Genomic DNA, 27,056 nt, shown 5'->3' with positions numbered 1-27,056 from the left:
CTGTAACTCTTTAATGACCAAGACAAACTCTGCACTTGTTTCTTTTTTGCATATCAAAGCACAGCTTGCTCTAGGCTCCATAAACCTTTTTTTTGGTTTGTTTGTGATTAATTTACAGCGAGGATTATATACAGTAACTGACACCACCCTGCCTAATAATATATGGAGACAAACATCTGTCCTAATTGCATTTATTAAAATAATGTACCTGTTCTGACTTACATACAAATTCAACTTAAGAACAAACCTACAGTCCTATCTCGTAGGTAACCCGGGGACTACCTGTACATACATCCCATGGCGGGCAGTAATATCTCTTAGAGGACTATGCAGGGTGCGGAATAGTTGTCAGTGTGATAGCTGGACCCCAGGACAGCCATGTACATCACTGCCTGCATTGTGTCTGAGCTCCTCATAAACACAAGTGATGACATGGGATAAAATACAATATTCGCACAGAGGAAAGTGTGGGCTGAAAACTGCAGAAATTTTGCATCTGCCCCAGCTCACTTTGCTGAGGGGAATTTACATCCCCAGTACGACGAATGTTTTTATCTGCCTCCATTGTGTCTGAGGTAAAACTGCCCTAAAATCTCTTTATAGAAACAAACAGCATGTAATGACACCAATCAGTTTCTCATATAGAGAGGTGCGGTCACCATAGCAGCAACCATACACCACAGCTCCAAGCCCAATGAAGGATCTAGCTGATGCCGTCGTCTGAGCTACGATTGGCTGAGCCTATCGGAAGAGGCGGTGCCTCCGTGTGTGGACGCCTGGTGTTGTGTGTAGCAGGAACAGGAAGTTGTGGGCGGATCACTATGAGGAATTGAACCGGTGAATGCAGACACACTGTAGTCAGGTGTGAGGTCCCTGGCTAGCCCTTTGTCGTTGTCACGGGAGTAAATTCGGTGAGTTATCGGAGTACGGTCCTTTGTGAATAGAAGAGGCATGGCATGTGCCTGCTAGAAGGACAAAGTTCCTGCAGCTCCAGGTGTGGTTATGTATGTGTATTGCTGGCTAGACGTGTCTATGGAGTGCTATCAGGAAGCTGTGTGGGCTGTTACACCATGGTAGGCATGTAACGCATTCCATATCAATGTACAATAACAAAACATCTTAAAGGATCTGTAAAGTCATTCACTAACATTTCCCATGAGACATAACTTGGCCATTATTATTAATAAACAGGATTTATATAGCGCTAACATATTACGCAGCGCTGTACATTAAATAGGGGTTGCTAATGACAGACTAGTACAGACAGTGATACAGGAGGAGAGGACCCTGCCCCGAAGAGCTTACAGTCTAGTAGGTGGGGGAATATGATATTATATTACAAATATTAGATGATCCTGGAGGTCCCTGTATAGCCACCCATTGTTACAGGATGACAACTGTTGTGTCTGGGTGTTGTCACGCCATGGGAGTGACAGATGGGAACACACATTATACAAGTGTGGCTCACCATTGTCACCAATATGTGCTTGTAAAGTGATCAGCAGATGTAAGAATGAAAAAAGGTGAAAAATAAAATAGAATGTGAAATAACTCATCATACTTTATCACATATCCCAGACACAACTGGGAAACCGCTGTTGTCCTGTAACAATGGGTGCCTATACAGGGACCTCCAAGATCATCTTATATTTGTATAATAATACTATGGCCAAGATATGTCCCATGAGAAATGGGAAAAGTGATTGGCTTTACAGATCCGTTAAGTTTTTTGTTACATGCCCAGCATGGTGTAACACCCCACACAGCTTCCCGATACCACTCCATAGTCTATCCAGCAATGTTTTCTTATACTTTAAAGAATCTGACTTAACAATTTTTTTTCTTTTGATCCTAATGTATTTTTTTGATAAACAGGATTTATTTAGCACCAACATATTGCGCAGTGCTGTACATTAGATAGTATGTATAGATTAAATCTGAATTAAGCATGCATAGAGGGCAAGCATGCATAGAGGGCAGCAATCCTGGGTTGAGTAATTCAAAGCAGCCAATCTGATATAATATATTTGGGCCTGATTTATCAAAGCTCTCCACGACTGGAGAAGATAGACTATCATGGGAGAACCTGAGTGATCCAACAAACCTGGAATGGATTTCCTAAAATCATTTGCTATTAGTTAGAAAGGGTTTTCCAATCTTGGACCACATTTGTGTCAGTTTTTCTGGATCAACCCAGGTTCTCTGATAGTCTATCTTTTCCAGTCTTGGGGAGCTTTGATAAATCAGGTCCTTTGTATTGCTCTAAGTTTTTAAGTCTTGTTTATAAATAGGGGTGCATGGGTAATATGGAAAAAATATAGGGTTGCCTTTTAGCTCCTGATGTAGGCAGGAAAAAGTTTCCTACAGTATACAGGTGTATATATAGGTATAAACATTTTTGGCTGTTAGTATAGTGTAACTGTATGGACCCTTTCATACCTTGGTGGACCTACCTGTAGTTTCAGCTGTGGTGCTGTCTTTCAAAAGTTACGTGTCACTTTCTGGAACTGCGTTCCACCACATCCATGTGCACAGAGTGGTCCTGACTGCTCCTCTCAAATGGGATCGGTTGGGACCGTGGCTGAGCTTATGGTAGAATGCTGCGGATCTGAAATGGCCTTAACTTTGGTCACATAGGGGCATTATGGACATCTTCTTCACTATACTATTCTTCTCTAAGCAAAGCATGACCCACTTATTCATGAAAAATTGGGATGTGCTGTGAAGCTGGTAAAGTCCCATGGGGGCCTCTCCACCTAATAACGCTTTGATTTGTGAGGAGACAGTCATGTAAAGTTTACGTGTTAAATAAATGGGTTTTCAGGGTTCTAAGACCAGTGGAATGGAGAGCATATTTGTGAAGCATTAATACCCAAAATAGCCATATACCTGCTTTTTAGATTGGACAACTAAACATTTCCTCCTAAATGCTTTGTAGTAGGTGTTCTTGAAATGCAGTAAAAATCTATACATATATATCTATTTGCAGATAAAAATGTAACTCTGCATGGCACTATTTTAGGCTCATGCATATATTATTTATACATGAATAAAAGCATCAACTCAACAAGGGTCTTTAGTAGATCTCTTGGTCTAAAAGCTGACCACACAGAAATCTTTACTTTTACAGGAGCCAAAAATGTATAGGTAGATAAGTCTTTATATGGATGCTGGGTTTATCATTATGGTAGTGCAGGTCAATTATCTTTTTCTGTTGGGTCATTGATTGTAGCCGGTAACAACAGCATTGGGCAAACATTTTCAGCTGTTATTAAAAGATAGAAGTGGTACTGGATCAATGGCACCATTGTTGTCTTCTGTTTTTAATTGCTCTTGTTCTGACCCTTGATTTATGTCCCAAGCCACTTTCTCACCCATATTCAAAATCCATTCACTGCCCCTGGTATAGCAGGCATTTGGTGAGGTTTCTTGGGTTCTGGTTTATTCATTGAACAACTTTAAAAGTCCACCCTAAGTAAATACTACAATCAGTTCTACAGTCTTGGTGATATTGTGCTTCACCCTCCTGGCATGGACATCTTGCCTTTAAAGTGTCTGGTCAGAGAGGTCCAAGCAACAGGATCACTTATATTTCCCTGCACTTCCTCGGCAGCACATAGTGACCTTTTCTTTGGTACCCTCCTACTCCACACAATTTGGAGAAGGATATGCTTACATTGTAGGTTACATAGTACTGTGAGCTCTCACCAATGCCAGTGGCATTGATTGGCCCCGAACTGTCACATTCATCCATATCTGGAATGAATATAAGCTGAGTGAATTTAGTCTACTGAAGAGGGGGTATAATGGTGGACTTTAAGAAGGCATGTTTTCTGGACATAGAATGTTGATTTCATATGTGCATGTGAAATATAATTAAAAAAGAAGCAAGATCAATACCATTAAAAAACGAATTACATTCACATATAATTTTCCTACATACCAATTGTAAATGTTTCAACACTGTAATCTATGTTTGTGTAACTGGAAAGTTGTGTAATTTGCAACTGACATATTTCAAAATGGGTAATAACCAGAGGGATAAGCACGAGGAATTTTAGCTCTGCATATCAAACCTCATTTTTTTGGCTGTTGGAAAAGAAAATGCCTCCAACAGTCTACATTGCCCGTAGCAACCAGTCATTTCTCTTTCTTTCTCTGCTCAGTATATAGGAGCATGAAATTAGATTCTGAGACATTGCAAACAGGCTGTCAAGGATCATTCTTCCCTCAGACTATTTCTGCAGTTGAGAAAACAAACAGCATTTTGGCAATCAGTCATTTGTGACATTTTATGCTAAGTAGAAAAATAAGAGCTGAGTTTGGTGGATATAATTGATAAGATTGGAGATCTCTGGGTTTTTAAAGTCTTGTAAAACATGTGAAAATGACCTTTTATTAGAATTTATTACCAATTATTATATATCTGGGAAGAGCTGCATTACACTTGGAACTGTTTGTTGCGTGAGCTGCAGAGCAGCCTTTGCCACCCCGGTGTCAGGGATGGATGCCGGACATAAAGCACAACTATTTCTTCATTCTCATTGATCTTGCCAGTAGTGCACTTCCTGTCCTAACACTTCCTCACTGTAATGTATCTTTGGGGGAGCAGTGTTGTCACAGACTTCTCTATGATTTGAAGTACAAACATTTCATTCCATGCTAATCTCTAGACACCAGGGTTCTTCTGTAGATTACATACAGGACTGAGTGGATAATGATAATTTTTGAGATTTTAGTTCAGGCTGCAGGAATTTAAGACACTGAATTTCTGTCAGTATAACAGGTCATGTTAGTACTTGAAGAGTAAAAAATATAGTAGTATAGCCATCACATCTGGTATTGGACCAGTAAAGCTGCAGTATAATATTTTTTTTTTTATTCTTTGGTTTAACTAAAGTATAACTATTCTGCAAATTGTGCCAATTTACCTCGCTGTTTAGTTAGAGAAAAGAGATCCAACACATTGCAAATTTTAATTTTTAGCAAGCGAACTTCCCTTGAAGATGGCTCTATTCTCACTTAGCAGTAACATCTTTTGATTTTTCTCCATAGTCCTATTTTCTTATTTTTATCCTTTAAGTATTAAAAATGGAAAAGTTCATAAATAACTTTCAGCATATTTCAAGCCGAAAGTTATAAAGTTATACTTTTCACATTGGAGGGAGGCAATAATGTCTATGGACTCTAAAGCTACGTACACACTTCCAATTATTATCGTCGGAAAACGAACGACGAACGTTCCTGCACGATATACACGAACGATCGTATAGCACCGATCCTGTACATAGAGGTAACGACACGATCGTTCGTAGATATTGTACACACAATAGATACGATCGTTTAAGCGATAGAGGAACTATGTGCACGACAGGAAAGTGAACGGACGTTCGTTCATCACGCATGCTCTGAACATGGACGATCAACGAACGACCGTACACACGAACGATGTTCAACGATCGTCGCCCAATCCGATCCGCCGGTCCGGTCGTTCGTTTCCAACAATTTTCCTCGTTCGTCGGCGTCGTTGGTTACTTTTTTACCAACGATTTTTTGCCCAATCGATCGTTCGTCGTTCGATTGTAACGATAAAAATTGGAAGTGTGTACGCACCTTAATTGTTTCCTAAAGAAAGACCAGATGTTCAGGACAGGACAGTCAGCAAAATCATTGAGATAATGTCAGACCTAACTAATTATAGACAGAGGTTAGAAAAAAGGTCACATGGTCCTAAGGTTAGAGTCCATCTTTGTGGCTACCTAAAGTGGACCTGTGCTCCTGGGGTGTTTTTCTGGGTTTATTCCCCTTTCTGCTATATCACAGCACTGCTTTGCTCTACAGGCACATGGTACTCTCACATCTCCCCTCCCATTGTGTGATACTTCCCCCACCTTCTAGATTGTAAGCTCTTTGGGGCAGGGTCCTCTCCTCTTTTGTCACTCTGTGTCTGTCATTTGCAACCCATATTTCATGTACAGAGCTGTGAAATATGTTGGTGCTATATAAAACCTGTTTGTTATTATTAATAATAATAGTATTAATATTATTATTATTAATAATAATAATAAGAAGAAGAATGAGGGTTGTGAAGAGAACTCTTTAGCACTGTGTAAGCTCCATATCTTTTACATTGAGCTGCTTGTGTTCTGTTGTATTTCTGTTGATGAATGATAAAGGGGGGGGGGGGAGCAAATAGAAAGTAAGTTTAAAACTAAAATAAAGACAACTTTCGCTTTTGCCTACAAGGGTGGATCTTAGTTTACAATAATGTGACCATAAAATCAAAGAATGCTCTTGATTTCTAACATTACTTTAAAAAATTTAGTAGTAGTAGTTTCAGTTGTCCAGGGGTTAATAAATAAAAAAAAGCCTCCAACAGACAGGAGTTACTGGTTTAACCACCTGCTGTTACTAACATCTACCTGGAGATTCATGGTTCTATCACACTTTACACTCCTTATTATGCTATTGCATTTCCATTGTCATTTGTGCTCTACACTTCCCTGTGACTCAACATTTCTGTTTGCATTTGTAAAACATAAGCCTATGTATTCTGATCCTTCAATGGGCACACCCTTATCCTATTGATTGAAATGTGATATAGAAGCAGTAAAATTATTTTTTGAATGTCAATAGGTACTTCTGGTGTTTAGAATTATAAATGAAAAAAATGCAATTGCACGCTTCAGCTTTGTAGTTTGAGTTTTGACAAAGAAGAATTTAGCCGTTTGTTGAAAGCGCTTTGTATAACTAACACGCTTGTGATCTTTTCTGCAGATTTGTGCCTAGACTCTTTTTCCTCCCAGACGTGTTGGGACTATGAAGAATGGGGCTGCCTATACACTTTGTTGCTGACCCACAGGGATGGTGCTGTGTTGGGGTTATTTTCTTCATCTGGCTATACAACACACTGTTTATTCCAAAGCTCATCCTCTTCCCCCGCTTTGAGGAAGGACACATCCCAGCTGCTGCCATATGGGGTATGTAACTTGTATCCGCCTTATGTTTACTGTGTATCCAAGGCAGAAAACAAAATCAAACACACTACAGTAACTAAATAAAGATTTTTTCCTTGGTGATCTACAATTGCACAGTACTAACTAACTATACATAATAGTTTTTGGTCTAAGATAAGGATAAAAAAAAAGTTGCTTTTTCCGGTAATTTGCAACCAAATACATTATCACATAGCCGTGGCAGTATGCATGATCAGTTCCTGAATAATCGCAGCCATGCAGTTATTTTTTTTAGCAAATTGCACCCATACACAAGTGTTGCATGTTCATACAGCTAGCATTTAGCCCTTAGACTTTTAAGCTCACCACACATGTTGCTGTCTGATTGTACAATCTTCTACCAATTGTGTAACTCTATCAATTATGTTGTGTAAGGGCCTTCCTGATTGCATACAAATATGCATCGAGTTTCTTGTATGAATATTGCTTGGTCTTGTATGGTCAAGGTGTACGTATACCCTTGGACTAAACGTGGCTGCAGGTTGATAGCCGAACGACACAAAATTAAAGCAGAACTAAACTTAATAATTAAAAAAACTGGTAGCAGACAAGTTCTTTTACACAGAATGTACTAGCAATGTCCTGTCCTTGCTCCAGCACTTCACCACCATGTTTGTCCAGCCCTCTTCTGGCTTCTAGTTCTTTGGCCAGACTGAAATGATCCAGAAGTTCAGGAGTTGGTTTATTTCTTAGGTTGTAGTGACATGTAGACATGTATGCTGATTTGCTTTAAATTAACATTTAGGGGTGGGGCAGAGCCTTTCTCACGGGATTTATCAATTTTACATCTCCCATTAATGCCGTTCTTGGTAAATGAGTGACTAATAACAGTGTTTTTTTTAAACTCCCCAATGCTTGGCTTAATAGACTACTTGATGTGCAATAATATGTCAGATCAGTACGTGACACAAAGCTGTTAACTAAAATGATTGTTACTACAGCTCCCCTATCTTCTATATATATTTCTGCCTTGCCATACCATTTGTGTCCTGTGTCTCTGTGGAGGCCATGGTTTTGGTAGATCATCCTTGTACATCTTGTAACCAGTCTGATATGTACCCTCATTACCATTTATGTTTGTTTGCTGGCCATTTAGTAAACAGAAGGAACTCCCTTAACATGCCAGCCTTGTCCCTCAATGCAATACAGACTCCGAATGTTACAAAGAGGTTTATTTTTAAAACAGTAAATCTGACATTTAAAGAAACATTCCCTGATTGAGAATGAATTACTGCCATTAAAAGACATGGACCTGGAAGATTCTCCACCAGGGAATGTCAGATCTGCTACTTTATCAATCGACTCAAAGTGTCAATACAGCACATAATCCAGTATATTTACATATATTGTAAACACAATTTTACATAGATTTCTATTTATGTTTTCTTTTGTTTATTTGGGGGGTGCTTTTAAACCCTACTATTGGGAATGTGTGATTCAAACATGATTTGGTGTAAAATAAACATCATGATTAGGGGTGAGCGAGAATGCCTCTGACATTCTAGCGAAAACTTCCTTGAACTTTCAATGGTTCCACAAAATTTCAGCAAACCCATTTCACAAAACCATCGGAAGAGGAAATTAAAACAGGAGAATTCCCAGAGCTGCATTCAGCCCTGAGAATTTTCTTGTTTGCGATCCCCAGGGCACTAGAGGTTAATTAACCTCTAGTGCCCCGTGTATCGCCTGCAGTATTAGCTGTGACCGCAAAGTTCCCATGGTCACGTGATCTGCAGTTCCACTACGATGGCTGCAATCATTGATGAGCTCAGTGTGCAATCCCCGGGGCACTAGAGGTTAATTAATTCAATTAATGCAGCCACAGCTGCAATCATTAAGAAGATGCCCAGCAAAGGGGAACCTCCTCACATTGTATTATAAGTATCTCTTACAAATGATGCATTTGTTACAGATAGAAATATATCATTTGTAAGAGATACTAATATTACAATGTCAGGAGGTTCTTCTGTGCTGGGCATCTTCTCAATGATTGCAGCTGTGGCTGCATTAATTAAAAAGAGTGTGCGATCCCTAGGGCACTGGAGGTTAATTAACCTCTGGTGCCCGGGGACCGCATCCCTGGAAATCCTTCTGTTTTTGGAGAGCTCGACCTCTTGTTGAATCAGAAGGCTGTTCTCGCTTACATTTTCGGTAAGCGAGAAAGGTCTGATTCGCCGGCAGATAGAAATTAATATTCTCTCTCGCTCGCTCATCCCTAATCCTGATATGTTCTATATGAAATGAGTATACAGTCTTTACAAATTCACACAGGCACACTATGAATGTAAACATGAATGAACATCCAGTGAATGAACTTCCATTTTTGTGCATTGCCCTACAACTCTCTTTTGTCTACACCTGCTTTTAAGTGTATATAAAGTAAAAACGTTTATTTTGTTAGGATAAAGTTTGGAAAGATTTGTACCCAGTTTTAAATGTCAAGATTTTTTATCTATGCTGCAGCTGGAGACAGGCACTCTTTTGGTTTGTCCCAGTGACCATTGTCGCTAACAAATCAATGGGAAATATACAACTTTACTGTTATCATTGGAACAGGAATAGCTTGCAACCCCTTAAAGAGGGGTACGTCTTCTGGTGACAAATTAGAGAGGATTTCCTCCTTTTTGTAGCTTTTCTCTCACTTCCTGTTGGAGGTTTAGAAACCTAAACCCAATGAGACACAATATGATTGTCGCTGGCCTGAACAACCATGCAGCCACTAAAGTGAGAACTTATCTGCATGCACTTTCAGTGACTCTCCGTATTTGTGCCAGTGTCTCTGCTTGCCAATTAAGCAACTAGCATTTTAATAAGGACAAGTCTAATGCAAATTTGATTTTTCTCAAGACAGGCTTAAACCATCTAATGTGTTTCAACACCCCTAATAATGCTGTACCTTTATTCCCTAAATAATGACAGTGTACAAAAATTTCACATACAAGTGAAGTATTTTTGTTTCTCCTAATATTATTTCTAACAGTGAATTTTATATACATTTATTTGCTTGCTTGCATGTTTTCCATTTTTTTTAAGTGTGCTTTTTTAGATATTTTTTTCTATTTTGTTCCTTAGGTTATGGTATAGGGCTCTTGGATATAGAGATTTAGAATACAGAGTTGTTCTATACCGCTGCACAATCAGGTCACTTTTTATAGTATCTTCAGAATGTTTAGCCCGATGACTGATTTCCTAGAATAATTCTAACTGGGACAGTTGAACTGAACTCCAGCTTCTGACTGTACAATAATATAGAATGATGTGGATCCCCTTTTGGAGGACCTTTTCTCTCCTATTCATTTTAGGAAAAAACCTGCTTGTGCACAAGGGGTTTTATTGCAATGTTGCATTTTTACAGGCTTGTGATTTGCAGATATCTAAAATGCCGTTAATGGATTTTGTTTGCATTAGAACTGCCTTTCCTTCAGAAAAGTCAAAAGAAGTGCTAAAGCACCGTGGTGCTGCCTACCAGGAGGTCACTTGCAGGTCACTTGCAGGTCAAAATAGGAAAACTGTAGATCAGAAGCACCTATAAAGGAACACAGATTAAACTCTGCTTGTGTCCATGTATACAAGCCTAATGTCTGCTTTGATGAAAAAAAGTAAATACAAGTGTCCTTGGGATGGGGAGAAAGTCCTAAGTCCTGTGTTAGACTTACATCGTGACATAGAGTTATGCAAGGACTTTTCACACTTGTAGCTGAACAGAGTGTCAAGGGATCAAAGGAATGCTAAGTTTGTACTGCTGGATGTACTATTATAGTCATCCTGTTGATTTGCTCGCCTTTGCAAAGTATAGAATCAGTTTAAAACCATACAAAAGGTGAAAGCTGTTGGTGTGATTTGCATTTGTAAAGCAAACAAAACTAATCGTGATGCTGTGGTATTCTGACAATACTGACAGTCTTAAAAAAGCATCTTCTTTCACTGAGTGTGATTGTATGGCTTAACTATAAATACTCTGTTATATTATAATAAATTATAAATGAAGTGTGACTCATTTTATGTTTTCTCTTTCAGCTTACTACGTTACCTCATTCTTTTGTGTGGTTTCACTTTTGAGAGCATCCACTGCAGACCCTGGCAAATTGCACGATAGTCCAAAAATTCCTCTAACAGGTAAGCAGTATAATGAGGTTTTTCTGCAAGGGTGAGGTCCTTACTGTAGTCAGCTTTTACATTGTAGCACCATTTATGTACATAATGTACTTTGTTTCTTGAACATAAAAAATGTACCCCCTTTTTAAAAATGGGTAAATTATGCTGGTCAGATATTGTGAGGATAATAAATCTAGCTGATCAAAAGCTCTCATACCATTTCATCGTCTGTCCCACCCAAACAATGTGCAGGTACCTAGCTGTCAGGCTAGGAAGATTGTATCCGTTTATACACACTGCTTAATATCACACAAGGATAAAGCTAGCCCGTCTTTGCATTCACTGTAGGTCAGGTCACTTTTGTGTGCAACATGTTAGATGTTTTTCCTGTATCACCTGAGATTTGGACAAAGCTGACCAGTACATTAAGAACTGCAAATGGTCATCTCAAGCCCAGAAGTAATTTTTATTAATAGTTATTGTGATGGTAAGGATGGTGCATCCTCAGGACTACATCTCCCAGTTTGCCTAAATGTGGGCAGGTTCTTGGCATTGAAGCCAGCTGCACTGCTTTGCTGGTAAAGAAATAAATGTATGCAGCTGCAAACAACAGAGGCAGGAAATTTGGAACAACAGGTATTGGGAACTTACTGAATTTCTTGCACACCACTGGCTTTTTGCAGCATTTAAAAAAAAAATTATGGGAAAAAAAACATGCATTGCAAAGAGGCCCTGCATATATATTATAATATATTATATTGTCTGCAAATACACTTGAATTGGAATGTTTATGTTGTCTGAAGCATTACCAGAGACTGTATGCATTGCAGTTCTAGTATAAACATAAATGCAGTGCTGCCAGCCTTCAGTATTTTCTTTACCTTGCTGAATTACCTGAATATTGGGCTATCCTTTTATGGCTAGAACAATACCTTAATATGCCATGAACATGTGCACATTTCTAGGAACTACAAAACAAGCCAGCAGACTGGATAGAAGTGGGTGTTCTGCTGTGTTTGATCAATTTTATCACCATAGCAACTGTTGGGTTTAACTCTGTTATTGTGCTCAATACAATTGTATAATTAGCAAATAACGTTCCACAATAGATTCAAAACATTCCATGTAACAAGGAAATGGGAACATTTTAGTTGTCTTTAATACATACCGTTTAGTATGCAAGTGAGATTTCCATTCTGCTGCCAAGTTGTGGATAAATCCGTATTTTAACCAATCTGCTTGTGAAATCAAGTTTCATCTTAGTCTTTTTCCCTTGCTTTTATAAAAGACATTGACAGGCAGCCAGACTAGTTTTTCTTTCTTTTGTTATACAATATCCTAGAGACCTAAAGGCTAAGCTACTTGAGGTTTTTTTCTTTTTATCTTAGGCTTCCGAACAGTTTAACCACTCGTTCAAAGCCATCTCCTTAGCAGCACCTTTATTTTCAGTGTGCTGCCGATGAGGAGACTTGACAATGAGTGGTTACATAGCTAATAGCGTGAGATTAAAAGTGTGATATAACATGGTTTTGTTCATTTCCATGTTTATTAAAGCAAAGAGCTCAATACAGTTTACTTCATTCTGACAAAAGAGTGTTAAGAGCACTGAAGGAGGTCGTCAGACACTTCTTTTAACACATAGTACAGAAGCTTTCCATGCGTGCATGACCTGGCCCCCAAACAACTGATCTTTTCAATAAAAAGTCTTTGTGCAACCATCTGATGTCCAGGATTATGGATCCTAACTTCTTGTTTACTCAATTTTGTTTTTTAGAAAAAGAATTTTGGGAATTATGCAACAAATGCAACATGATGAGACCAAAACGCTCTCACCACTGCAGTCGATGTGGGCATTGTGTCAGAAGGATGGATCACCACTGTCCCTGGTAATGACCCAAGCATTTTCAAAAGTCACCCGTGACTGATTACAGATAATAAAAAGTGAAATATCATGGGGTAAAACGCAGTCACAATGCTATTTAAAGTACATTCTAGGTTATAGATCAGAGAAGTCTTGTCTAGCCTGCATGGACATTGGAGCACTCTCTATCCTCACTCCATCCATAATTAAAATTGCATATATATAATATAAAAAAAATATATATATATAAAATTGATGGTGCTAATTTTTTTTTTGTTTAAACAACCATAACATCTACATATCAAATAAGTCCTTAATAAGCCAGTGGATAAAAATCACTTTTGTACAGTGAACTGTAGATTTTATAAGTATTTATTATAGTTATGAATAATATTATATATAAATATTTTATGGTTGGTTATAATTCTTTTTTTTTTAAATGTTAGCGCCACTAATTGATAACATAATTGGGGATTCATTATACTCCCCAGTATGGTGCTGTTTTGGCTCAATATTACTTTTATCATTTTAATACTTTACAGCTGGTAATGTTCCATTTAAACCTCCAAAGGAACTGATAGTTTTACACAGGATTTCTCCCACTTTAAGTCTATCTAGCAGTGGTGTCTGTCAAGGGATGGGATATATTAGTAAGCATCAACAGCCAGTTCTTGAAGGTGATGTGTTAAAAGCCAGAAAATGGGCAAGCATAAAAATCTTCTGGATTAAAAAGGATATCTTCACAAATAAACTGTATTGAGTTTTTAAATGTGTTTTTCACAGGATAAACAACTGTGTTGGAGAAGACAATCACTGGCTGTTCCTCCAGCTCTGCTTTTATACTCAGCTCCTTAGTGGTTACACACTCATTCTGGACTTCTGCCACTACTACTACTTCATGCCTTTGAAAACCATCAACTGGGTAAGATTAGTTTTTTTTATATCATACTTCTTTTAAAAAATGGTTTCATTTTCTCATAAAATGACAAACTGCAGAACACTGCTCTTTTTATTGTGCCTAGACCAATAGCATACATGTTCCAGTATACATATTAACTAGTCTTTCCTACTCAGCCATGCTTTGCCATCAGGATTATTTCTGTGGAAGCCACATTAGACCTTCAAGGTTCCACAGAGTGTTTAATTACTCAGTACTGGGTAATTTAGCCTAGACATGCCTAGATATTGTTTTTTTCTGGATTTCTGACAGATCAACAGGTATTTCCTTGTATTTGCCACCTTTTTAAATAGGCATGGGAAAAAGTGAATGCTTTGCAGAGATGTATTGCATATTAATTTGTTCTTTGCACAGGTTATGTGCAGCACAATGATGATAATGTTACTACTTTTAAAAGGAAAATTCTGTTTTGGCATTAGGTGAAGAAAAAGTAGATCAGCACCAGTTGTGGCCATTGTTGGAGTTCAGAATAATAAAAAAATGTACTTTTAAAGTTCATTTTTTCCTACCCCTTCTGGTGCTGTGGCTCCTTTTCATTTTTTACATTTATTGGTGTCTGCCCAATAGACTTCTAGTGGGTAGGCAGATTAGAGAAAGGAGGAAAACAGAATACATTCACTTTGTTTGAAATTACAAACCCTTTTGCTGTCATTGCCATTTTTAGTCATATTTGCACACACATTAAACTATACATTTTTAGACCTGAAGGTTATTTAAGCCCCCAGATAATACACATTTCTGGGGAAAATGAACGTGAGATGAATAATTATGATCTCAGGAGAAAAACTAGTATGTGTGCAGCAGTCCCCCAATGTCACTGAGTGATCTGTTATGGGGCCTGAGTGTTCTACTATAATACACAATGTCATGTACCCAGAGTATGGTGGTCGTTCCTTGATGACTAAGGCATTGATTGACTGACCGCCATAATACCCTGACCTGAATCCAAGAGACCTTCTAAGGTAGCAAGTATACAGTGTTCCCCCCAGCCCCTGGCACTTTTTGTTGACCACCCTGCTATTTTTAGGTGGTTACTGAAGAGTTGGATCACAATACAGGGGCTGCCACATGCCTAAAATTTTTTTTACCACCTGGATTGAAAAGACATCTGGCTTGAACACTGGTATAGGTGATCATTCTGTGATTTCAGCTTTTTATCGTGATTTTGCATTCAGTCCTTGGTGGGTAATTATTTCGTTTTCCATTGACCATTCTTTTTTATGTTCTTAATGAATTGCGCAATGTGTATCCGTAAAGATTTTCAACTTGAAGATTTTTATCATCAAGATCTGTGATTTCAGTATTTCCTCTTTTTTATGAGCAGTGTATATAAGTAGTACTTTGTTTTCTTAGGTAACAACAAAGTTAGGTAAGAAGAAACGGCCATAGCAGAAATAGAAAGGGGGGAGGGGGGTACAGGTTTGATAGCAAAATAATTTAAAGTATACCTATCAACGAGTCATATGGAACCTACCAGTTCAGTCCTTATGGGTTTGCAAATTACTGGTTTTATCTAGCACTAATATTTCATTATAATCATTCTCAAAATGTATGGGATCCGAAGCATTATCATAATGGCATTTAGACGTTTTGAAAAAGAAGCCTACATATTTACATGTTGTTTTGTTTTTTTTTATTTTAGATTGTATATCTATCTCATCAAACTTGTGGAATGCCAATTTATTGGAGCTGCTTTAACTTGAATAATCCAGAGTTGGGAATTATTCTTGTGTCACTAGTTTGTAGCTGAAAATCTAATTACAGTAATTAATAGTTGTAGCCAAATATCAATCACCATTTTAAACCCAGTAAGCCTAGTGCTGACAGTTCTGGTTCTGTGGCTGCAGAGACATAACTTCTGCAAATCCTTGTTATATAATAACACTTGTCATTTTCATATTTAGTTTATGGACATTTTCTTTGTGTAGAATAACAGAAATATTTAGTGCTGCAACATTGTAAAAAATCCAACAGGATTGCAGAAGCTGTGATAACTAATTGATTCTTAAATTTGAACTCTAGGGACAAAAATAATTTTTCTTTGTGAAAATAGTGAAAAAGTGAAATATTTACCTTTTTTTACACTCTGAGAGGCTTCCTCCCTTTTGTGCATACAGTTCCTCAAAGTTTTTTGCCTTCAATATTTGACCAGTCAGTGCTCTCTGACGTTATTCCGTACAATGCAGTATCAGCAGTCCCATCATTTTACAGGATGCTGCAGAGGGCCCATCCAGTCTGGGAGCTTTTACTTCTAAAAAAAAGTCTTTAGTGGTAGCTCCCATATTTCTGCCGTGGCAGATTGTTTTATCCTTCCAGGTTTTCCAAATGTTTCCTCTAAGGCACAGTATGGTATCCCTTCATATGGCTATAAGTTATGGGAGTGAAAAGTGAACAGCAGAGGGCGATATTGTATTATCAATCCCAATCATTTACCTCAAATCTGAAATGTTGAAGACTTTCAGGGTTTTCTATTTATTGCAGGGTATTTATTTATTGCAATCTTATATTATTCAGAAAAAAGAATCAAATAAAGCTATAGTGTTAAATCAAATATTTTTTTTTAAAAGGTTTTAAAAGTATTATAAGTACAATATACAATTAATTTAAATTAACCTAAATGAATGGCATATGTTCCAATGCTGTTTTAAATGTTTTAGTAAGAACTTTGTGCTCATGAAACATCCTTTGTAACTTTAAGACAATCTAAACTTTTGTTCCTGAGATGTAAGTGTACCTCTGGTCAGTTTCTATTAGTTTGTTTTCAATAAAATAGAGTTGTAGAAATTTTGGTAGTTGATCTGGCAGCGGAAGTAAAGATCCTGCTTTGTGGTAAATTTGCCCTTGCACCGTGAATGTGGATGGAAATCCAGGCTGTTGAACAACTGATGTGATGCCGAATTATGTCATTTGGAAACATGAGTTGTATTTTCTGATGTTATTGAGAAAATGCTGATGTGTAATTCCAAAGTTCTTGTGGTGGTGTTTCCAGTTGGCAGAGTTTGACTTAGCCCCTTTTTTTAGCAAAAAACAGGAGACTCAGATTTAAACTTCTTGGCTTTGACAGTAACATTAAACCATTTCAAATTTTCAGATGGTAACACTTGCATGCTGCTAGTAGTCTTTATGTGTTCACATTTTATGTGGATTTGTAAAAAAGTCCAAAAAAAAGTATGCACGCAAAAGGCACAGTGTCACTGAGCAATACATACATACACACACATCCATACATCCATACATACATGCAATTATACCTCTGACAAATACCACAGTGCTGTACAAATATCAGCAGTGCACTCACATGGATCTGAGTCATATGTCTAGCAAGTTTGATTTAAATGTCTTGATGCATTTCCTAGTGATGATGGAACATAGCAAGTTTGGTTGAAATGTCTCCATGCATTTCCTAGTGATGACATATACACAGACTTCCAAATATAGCTCTGACATATAGCACAGTGCTGTTCAAAGATAATGTGTGCACTCACATGAGTCTCGGTCATATGTACGGCAAGTTTGGTTGAAATGTCTCCATGTGTTTTTGAGTGATGGTGGAACACACACACACACACACTTTCATATATATATATATATATATATATATATATATATATATATTCATATATTCATTCATTTGTATGTTGGCTATATTTACTTATTTTGGCTTTGAATGATGTGATGCCATACATTTAGTGCAATGCCATACAATACAACACCTTGCTAAATTTTGATATGTATGTTTTGAAAGTAAAAACAAATATTTATGTTGCACAAGCATTTTTTTCTGTACTGCTGCATACTGAATTAACCAAATGTTGTTTCCTCTGTATTTGCAGGATGTGTTTGTGTTTAGACATGAGTTAGCAATGCTCAGAATATCAACCTTTATGGGTATTGTCATGTTTGGAGGCATGTGCAGCCTTTTCTACACACAGATTGTTGGTATACTAACAGTAAGTAATTGTCTATATTCATATTTTGTTTACTGATTCATAATGTTCCTTCTTATGTTTGGACTGTGCATTGCAGGGTTTCTTTATGTACCGCAGAAAATTCTTCCAGTGTCATTTTCACTTTGGTATCTTCTAAAATGTCTAGGTAAAACAACAGCCCAATCAAAATGTAAACATATATTTAGGGAGCAATAGGATCAGACATTTAAAGCTTTAAATGTAAAAGCTTGTATTCCTGTGGCAGAGGTTACCAATGCTATATCTGGTATGTTGAGATTGTACAACATTTTATTGAATCATCCTTCTAGTGTGTTTTACCAAATGATGGCATGGTATGTTACCCAGCAGCAATATATTACATTACACAGGAGCGTCATGGAATACACACATCGACACTACGTTACCTGAACCAGCAGTAGTTTGTCACTTTATTTGGCAGAAAATACATTATGCAGCTTTGTTTTAGATAGCCAAAGAAACTATCATTCAGCAATTTTATATCTTGTTATAATACATTATACTAATCAGGGGCATAGTCCCTAGCACAACAGCTTGCCTCCCAGTAACTGGTCTGTGCCAGTCATATGTCTGCTTTCCTTCTGGGAGTATGCCAATATTTATTCCACTGGTGGGTAATCTGCTGTATGAAACCATCTTCTGATTGACTGATTCCTCATTCACAGTAGTACCGTATACTCCTGTTTTGCATGATGCAGGATTATAGCTCCTGCAGGTTTGCTTGCTTCATTCAGTGGGCAACAAAATCATTGGCTGGAGACACTCCTATTGTATTCTTTATGTCATTGTGCTGGGTAGGTAGCTGAAGTTTGCACTGGCCTCACAATATGGAAGGAGAGCCACTAAGTTGACTACATTTGCCCTATTGTGCTTTACAGTTATTTGATCATTAGTCTCTGTAATGTTTAGGCGTAGCAATAGCCAGATTTTTTTGTTTGAGTAAAGCCCATGGCTATGCCTAAACACAACCCAGCGCATGATATGAGGGTGCAGAATATTGGGAGAAGGGGAGTGGTTGCAGAGAACACCACTTTTCTACTGGTAATCTCCACTTTTTGATGCTTTCATCAACGCCATCATCGACTTCTGTAGTCCTACGATCCACAAGGGGATGTGTGTATGACAGTTTGCGTGGAAGAGGAGGCAACAATGCTGGACTCGCACAGCTGGAAATTTAGTCTGCTTGTGTAGTTGTGTAGTCTGCACAGGAACATTGCAAGCACTACCTAAAAATGTGCTAACACTCTGATGCTAAAATTATATTCTATATTGGCTATGTGGTTGACAACAGTGGACTTTTACAATACAGCTTTTTTGTTAATAGTCGAAAAATTGTTCATTGTTTTCAGATAAACCAAACAATATCGAAATGCAGGTACCTAAGTTTGCATGTGCATGCTCTTCATTAGTTGCTGTAACCTTCTGATGGCTACATTATAGTGTGGTTTTGGTTCTAGTAGATAAACCCAAATGTTAAATCTGGTATGTATTGTGTGTGTGTGTGTGTGTATATGTATGTGTGTGTGTGTGTGTGTGTGTATATATATATATATATATATATATATATATATATATATATATATATATATATATATATATATAATATATAATATATATTTTAATGAAGCCTGCTAAGATTGCTAATTTCAGCAAATGTTTAAATATACAACATAACCTTTTTCTAAACATTGTAAACTGAAGCAATGTTACGTGGTTATATAATGCAGTTGACTTTACATGCTGTCCAGTGATTTATAAATCACTCCAGGTAGGCCTTGATTAATTAATGGGTCATAAGTTTAGTCCTGGTCTCATTTATATTAATCATGTTGATAAATGAAATCTATGTTGGATGTGAATGTTCTGTTTATTGAGTAAAATGGTAAAATGATTGAGTTTACAAAAAATGTCACGTTGCACTTTAATGTTTTATAGGCGAATACCATGTTGATAATATATGGTGTATACTAGAATTGCAAAGAAACCTTGAACTTTTTTTAGTGCTCTGAATTTTTCATGTCTTTTGATCGGTTAGAGTTGGCTAAAGCCGCATACACACCTGCAATTATTGTCCAACAGCAAAAGACTGAAAGATGCATGAACGAGTGTTGTACATACAGCACCGTTCTGCTCTATGGAGAGCGACGGAGCGGCACCCTGCTGCGCGCTCTCTCCCCCTTCCCTTGCATTACGATCGTTCGTCAACCATTGTCCGTGGATCCACCAGGACAGTCATTCGGACTGGCGCTGTACACATGCCAGATTCTTGTCCGATATCGGCCCTGAGCCGATTATCGGGCGAGAACCATTGGACGCGTGTACATAGCTTAAGGGTCCAAAAAATATAAACAAACATTATGTTAAATCATTCAGATAAAATTTCAGACATGTTCGCAGATATGTGCAGATCGTTAATGGCCACCTTGCTAAAATCTGAGCCATGTGTGGAATGCTTGGTTAAAATGATAGGTCAAATGTAGTCCTACCTTAATGCTGCTCTTTTTATGCTCCAGCAACCCATCCCTAAACTTGTCCTGCACTTTACTTTTATGCAGAAGATTTTTTTCCAATGGTGTATTCCCACTACTTGCTCTCCTTTTGTAGGAAGAGAAACTGGACTGGTATTAATCATTTTTTCATTCTCTAATCCCTAAAAAAACACCCTTAAAACCTGTTAATGTCAACCCCATGGCATCAAGGAAGATGTAGTTTCCTAGTGGGTACATGTCATTAGACATTAATGGGAGCAACCCATTAACATTTCTTTATGCAAAGGCTGATTTTCTTTAATAAGCTGGTGTCTCAGACATTAGAAGTATATAAATAGTAGTGGCTAAATGTAAGACTTTGTATAGGTAACATATGAACATTTTTTCTTTCTTTCTGGGTCTTAGTATGGAATATTTATTTAGTTTGTTGCTTGTTGATTACATTTATTACTGCAAGATATGTTATTGAGAATATTTACATAAGTTGTTGCAGTAAAGAAATACAGCACTGACTTTCTATGACCTCCATGGTTTGAGCTCTGCAAGCTTCACACCCCGAAGGTCATAAGCCCTTCACAACTCCCTCTTGTTAAATCATTGTGATGAGGTGGTGATCGTCGCTAATTCTTTCAAATATTTGAAAACCTTCCTGTAAGTCACTAGAACATGATCATTCAGAAGATACTGCCCTGTCATTACCTCCATCTGATGCTGATAAGCAACCATGACAAGATGACCAGGACAATATGGATACTCAAAAGGGTATCATATATCTGCATAGATGCACAATTTGTAGATTGCAATTACAAAGTGTTTATATAAAAAAAAAAATTAATAAATGTCATGCCCTAGCCTGACGTTCTAAATGAATATATATAAAAAAACATGTATATGGCTCTTCTAGATTGATGATTTCATGACTTCACTAGTGATCCTTTCCCCTCTCATGCTTCTGTGTACAGCCTGCACAGGCAGATTATATGTGACCCAGATAAATAATTAGACTTCATCCAGACACTTGTATGGAATGAATAGATCTGGTAATCTTATTTCCTAAAAGTTAAAAATGTCCTTCTTCCCTCCTAACATGACCAGATGTTTTCTGTTTGACTAGGTCCTTGAAACAGACTAATCTGTAGCCTAATTTTAAAGGATTATCAAGATTTGTTTCTGTTATGTAAATGACATAATTTCATTAGTTGGTTAGCATGGGAAATATATGTGTGAAATGAGGTCTTCTTTTTATAGTTTTTTTTTTTTCTTTAATTTTGTAGTCTCTTGCTATTCAGCTTAGTTAATTGAACCTTGGGTCTGGTCACCTAACCTGACACTATGTGAATTACCTGACCTCACATACTTCCCGCCGAAGCATTGACACATTGTTGGGTTAGATATTTGGCAGGGCATCAACTGTGTCAAGCTACACAGTGATTAAATCTTAGTTTTTGTTACTGAGCAATTTAACTTCTTTTTTTGCCATCACCTCAGTTGTAGCTCATTGAAATAAATGTGTCAGTTACAGGCAAAATATGTCATGCTAATTGAGGGTGCAAGCATAAATCCATCATAACAAAGTTTGAACAAATATATTAATATAAGATTTAATTTTAAGTTTTTTGAAGACATACTTGCTAAACAGATGTGATGACTAATTTATTTATTTTTTACTTGCCTACTCAGTCTGTTATTTGAAACCACAGTAAATCCTTAATATATTTTACCAGTGGTAACTCTGATACAATGTGGACTGAACTATGGACTGCACTTGGATAGGCTTAATGATGCCTAGGATAGGCTTACGTGGTTATCACTATGGCCTTACTGCATGTTCTTTCTTAGCAAAGCCCTCTTAACTGCTTAATTGCTTCGTGAAACTCTCAAAAAAGCGCAGTTGTGCATGCATGATTATGTCATCCCATCAAGATGGACGAAGATGGCAAGGAGGAGGTAATAAGTGAAGAAGATGATGGCGCTCCAAGACAGAATGGGGATAGGGCGATTTAGTTCTGCTTTAAGTTGGCAGTCCAAGGTAGGGTTTTAGGTTAGGCTTAGGTAAAGTATATGCACATGCAACAATCAAAATATCATATTCCTTTTAATTTGTTAATGTCATTTATAAAATATTTTTAATATTTTTGATCTTTTACTTTTTGATGAAAATAATATTTGGTAATGGACCAGATGTAATTGTTCTTTTTATTGTGGCTTGACAACACTCCTCCTCTGTCTCCCAATGGTTCTCCTGTATTGTGATTCAGGCTACAAGTCTGTTTTTTTTTAACTCATAATAGACATTTATGGTCCACTGTTACCATCAGAGAATTTACACTGGGAAGTACCATGTAGCCATCACTTAGGTACATTCATATAGATATGAAGTGCCTTCAGTGAGGCTGTAGCATGACTCGGATACAAAGGATGAACTGATGCAGGTACAAAGGGTGGTAAAAATGTATTTTTTGTGCATTTGTGTAATACATCGTGCTTTATCAAACTAATTTAAATAAGGTTTAAATTAATTTCAAGGGTTAAATTGAGGTTAGGGGTGAGTTTGGGATTAGGGATAGGTAACTATCTTTGCATATGTTTTGTTGGTTAGAAGAAAATTTTGCTTTTTGAAATGTAACATAACATTGCTGCCAAATATATTTGGTGACATAAATTCATTTTTTGCAAATATTTTTCATCAATAGTGCTGATAGCAACATCAACTCCAATCAGTACAACAATGTACTTGTATACTTGGTGTAAAAATCATATCATCTTAAATTTAATAAAATGTAAATGCATTAATGTGCATGGAATAAAGATTCTCTAACTTGCCTCTGCATACTGAGGAAAATCACTATAGTGTGAATAAGCACTCAGAAGTTAAAGACTCTTGTCTGATTTAATTGGGGCTTTATTGATTAAGTGAATGTAATGTGTCATTAATGTGATTAGCAGAAATCACAGGTAGAAGGAGTTATCTTGTTAAAAGTGGATGAGACTTAAATAGGCTTTCTAAATTACTTATAATTAGCTCTAAGCAGTGTTGTGTGTTAAACTTTCAGCACCACCATGACCTCCAGCAGCGCATGACTGGCTGTCTTCTATTTCATCTGTAGCCACCCATTGGGGTAATGTTTGGCAGATCTTACCCGTTGCTGGGTTTGTGCTAATCTTGATATAATGAACAACACTGTTTTGGTCTTCTGGACACCAGCTTTTTTTTATTGATCGAACTTCTACCTAATATTATTGACCTTGGTTTTCCTATTTTATCCAGGTCTTCTGCAGTGCTTGCCATTTGATGCCAATTTAATTCATCTAACAAATTTTTCCCAATAACAAAAATAAAAAAAAAACACAGTCACTTGGTTTTGCCAGACTTGTTATTCAACAAGCCAAGGAAGAATCTACTGAAGTTTTTGCTGCTGTACATATTTCTGAGACTGGATAAGGCTTTTGTAGATGTACATTCCAATGTAGAAGGCAACATTTGGCAATGCAGTGTTGTCCAGACACATTCAAACAGTAAATGCAGAAAAAGTCCCAATTTAACCTGTGAATGCACTTCATGTGCTTCCCTTAATTGAAGGGCATTCTAAAAAATAACAGTCAGGGACAGTTGTATCAGTTGTATCGAAAATATTCTAAAATATCATTGCACTAAATCAACTTATTAAGTCGGTCATAACATTTTCTAGAAATATCTATAAGCTAGAAACTAGAGCACCTGGCTTAGAATTTGTGTGAAAAATGTGTTACAGGGAGTACCTGTGCCACACAATCTTTTATATGTCAAATCAGTGGTTTAAAACGTTGAAGTGTTAGTGATTTCATAATGTTCTGAAGTCATTCAATGTAACAGAAAAAAAATGTCATAGATGTTCAGTCAAATTTTTTTTATAATACTAATAATGTGCATTTTCTTCTTTTAATGTAGGATATGACCACTATAGAAAAAATGTCCAACTGCTGTGATGAAATGTAAGTATGATATTTGCTTATATAAAATTTGCTTATTTTATTAAGGTGAACTTTTGTTTTACCCATAGATAGCAAAGCAACTGTTTTTATCGGCAATCTACTGACCAGCATGGTCATCCCTTCACTCTTAAACCCAAACTCCCAGGGTAATGACAAAACTAAAGCCAAACTCCAGGGTAATGACAAAACTAATCTAGCAGTAGGGCTCCCCCCCCCCCCCACCCCAATTTGTCATATTTTCTCAGGGTAGGCACTGTACGTTTTTCATTAAAGGGGGGGGAAAAAAGGGCCATTGACCATTTTGGCTTAGGTAAAGGACATACAAAATAAATATATTAGTCACGTTGACATTTTGTGACTAGAACAGCTTTTGTATTCCAGTTAGATTTGACCAATTATGTAAAATGCCTTGTGCTATTTTTACAAAAACAAGATATTTCAGGCAACCGTCAAGACAAATTAAAGTTCTGTAGGAAATGGTTTTATTTCAATTACAGCTGAGCTGATAAAATTACTAACAATAGAATGGGTAACATTTCCAATGCCTATGAACACCATATTGTAGAGAAATGGCTGCCGGCTATGCAGTTTGATCTATATTTACTTACATTCCCCATTATTCTAAGTTATAGCCTGCAAAATTGCATAGGTTTTCAAACCGCTGCCAGCCCTGTCTCTACTAATCTCCTGCCGCGAGCTGTTCTGATAGGAACTGGAAACAGCATTTTCATCTTTTAGGTTTTTGCTTTTGTTCTGACGAGGGGAATTTTCGATAAGACAAAATGGTTTTTCCAGGGTTCAAAGAGGAGTGAAATGACTTGCCACTGTTTAGCTGACATGAATTCTTGTCATCCCTGGATTGTCTACAACTTCAGAAGTTGCCCTCTGTTGATTGACAATAAAGTTTCAGCCCCTGCTAGGTGGTGTTAAATCGCAGCTGCATGTCACAATGAAAGCAAAGCTGCATTTGTGATGCTAGGGAACACAATTCATCTAAGCCTTCTAATAGATCCCCAGCCAACCCTGTATTGTCTAAGCTGACTGAAATGCACCATGGGAATGCTGTCTTTCACTAATAATGCTGTCTTCTGTAGATCGAGAGCTCGAAAACCATGGCAGCAGACCTTCTCAGAAGTTTTTGGCACTCGCTGGAAGATCCTGTGGTTTATTCCTTTCAGGCGAAGACGACCACTGGGAGTCTCCTACTACTTTGCCAATCATGTCTAAACAGATGGATGGTGGGCACAGATGGATCCGCCACGCTGGAAGCAAGTTACAGGTTTTATCTTAACAGTGCTATGACAGTCTTCAAGTCAATTATAATCCACCCACCAATCTTAGACATCACAAAGTGCCCCAGGCTTTGTTTTAATAGTGATCTCAATACAGTGGTGGGAACAGTACAAGATATGTATTTATTTGCAGAACATTGTCTACTTTTAAGATGTCCTATTTCCCCTCAGGACATACTGAACTCCCTCAGGCTACAAACTAAAACCATGGATTAAGATTTTTGTTGAAATTTTTTTTTCAACTTTTTATTTTTATTTTTGATAAATGCACTGACAATACCTGATGTATGAGTTCTGTTTTGAATGTTTCTTTTTTTCTATTCGTTTTATTTTGTTTGTTTAAGCTTCCTAACCAAATAATAATTATTTTTGTATTATATATAAAAAGAACTGTTGTATTTTGCAAATCATTTGTTTTTAACTTTTTCCATTTTTTTCTGGACTACTGCTGCCTACAGTGCATCACAAAATAATATACTGGAAATTACGTATGCTTTTAACTTGAATGACCAGATTTTATAACCACTGTACAAACATTTATTTATATTGTATCATTTTTATTCATGTTTTTTTCCTGTTCGTTAACTTCTCCTTTCTATCATATGGCTGGTTGTTAAAATTGATATTATAACTGTCATGCAATGTGGTAATATCATGTATAGGTAGATTTGTGCTATACCTACAATAAGTGCAAATTTCGGCTGCTTATATTTTTTTGTGTGTGCGGTGTACAGTTGCTGTATGCAGAATCCCTAAAATATTCAACTGTTCATATATGTGTTTACATATATAGATTTTAAGAAGTAGATCTGGTAATAAAGCTATAGATATTATTTTATATGGTGCCAATATGTACTGTATTACACAACACTATACAAAGTGTATATATATTTTCATAAGGATTAAGAGAGGGCATTCAGCTGGTTCGTACAATCACTTCTGAACACATTGTATTCTGACAGATAGTTATATTCATAGGCTGGGTACAATAACCAAGGTGGAATCAAAACTTTGTCAAATGCGTCAGGCACAATATACTGTGTAGATCAGATATTAAGAAGTTCCCAAGTTATGTTTACATGTCAAAATGTAAGACAAAATCCATGTTTCTATTAAATGTGCTACACACACATTTTTCCTAAAACTGTCTGATTGTATTTGACATTTATTTTGTATTATTGTTGCATCAACCACTTGTTCATCATAGTACAACAATACCAGGGGAACATTATTTGAAACATTACAGGGTAAATATAATAAAAAAAGAAACATTTTGTGCTAAATTATTATAAAATACATTTCAACTTTATAATTAAGAGGTTATTCCAATTGTTACTTCTGCTGTGGGACCAATAGTGAACTACCCAAAGCTTTGAATATCATTGAGCAATGACAAAACTGTGTT

At 37.0% G+C, this 27,056-nt stretch overlaps 1 protein-coding gene across 1 annotated transcript; it reads left to right on the top strand.

Moving 5' to 3' along the window:
• The first annotated feature begins 794 nt into the window (after positions 1–794).
• On the top strand, positions 795–26,489 carry ZDHHC21 (zDHHC palmitoyltransferase 21). The gene is made up of 8 exons (XM_072404293.1): positions 795–911; positions 6,778–6,980; positions 11,034–11,132; positions 12,886–12,997; positions 13,756–13,894; positions 17,764–17,880; positions 24,316–24,359; positions 25,454–26,489. Exons 2-8 carry the CDS (start codon positions 6,827–6,829, stop codon positions 25,584–25,586), a joined length of 798 nt encoding a protein of 265 aa, XP_072260394.1. The 5' UTR covers positions 795–911; positions 6,778–6,826; the 3' UTR covers positions 25,587–26,489.
• Positions 26,490–27,056: the final 567 nt, after the last annotated feature.

This window comes from Pyxicephalus adspersus, chromosome 3, assembly GCF_032062135.1.
Source record: "Pyxicephalus adspersus chromosome 3, UCB_Pads_2.0, whole genome shotgun sequence".
Classification (NCBI taxonomy): domain Eukaryota; kingdom Metazoa; phylum Chordata; class Amphibia; order Anura; family Pyxicephalidae; genus Pyxicephalus; species Pyxicephalus adspersus.
The sequence above is the reverse complement of the archived record's forward strand: the minus strand, read 5'-3'. Positions and strand labels throughout refer to the sequence as shown.

Coding starts and splice junctions, on each gene's coding strand:
- ZDHHC21 (XM_072404293.1), top strand. CDS start 6,827: ATGGGGCTGCCTATACACTTTGTTGCTGACCCACAGGGATGGTGCTGT. Junction 11,133..12,885: donor TCCAAAAATTCCTCTAACAG/GTAAGCAGTATA, acceptor TTTGTTTTTTAG/AAAAAGAATTTTGGGAATTA. Junction 13,895..17,763: donor CTTTGAAAACCATCAACTGG/GTAAGATTAGTT, acceptor CTGTATTTGCAG/GATGTGTTTGTGTTTAGACA.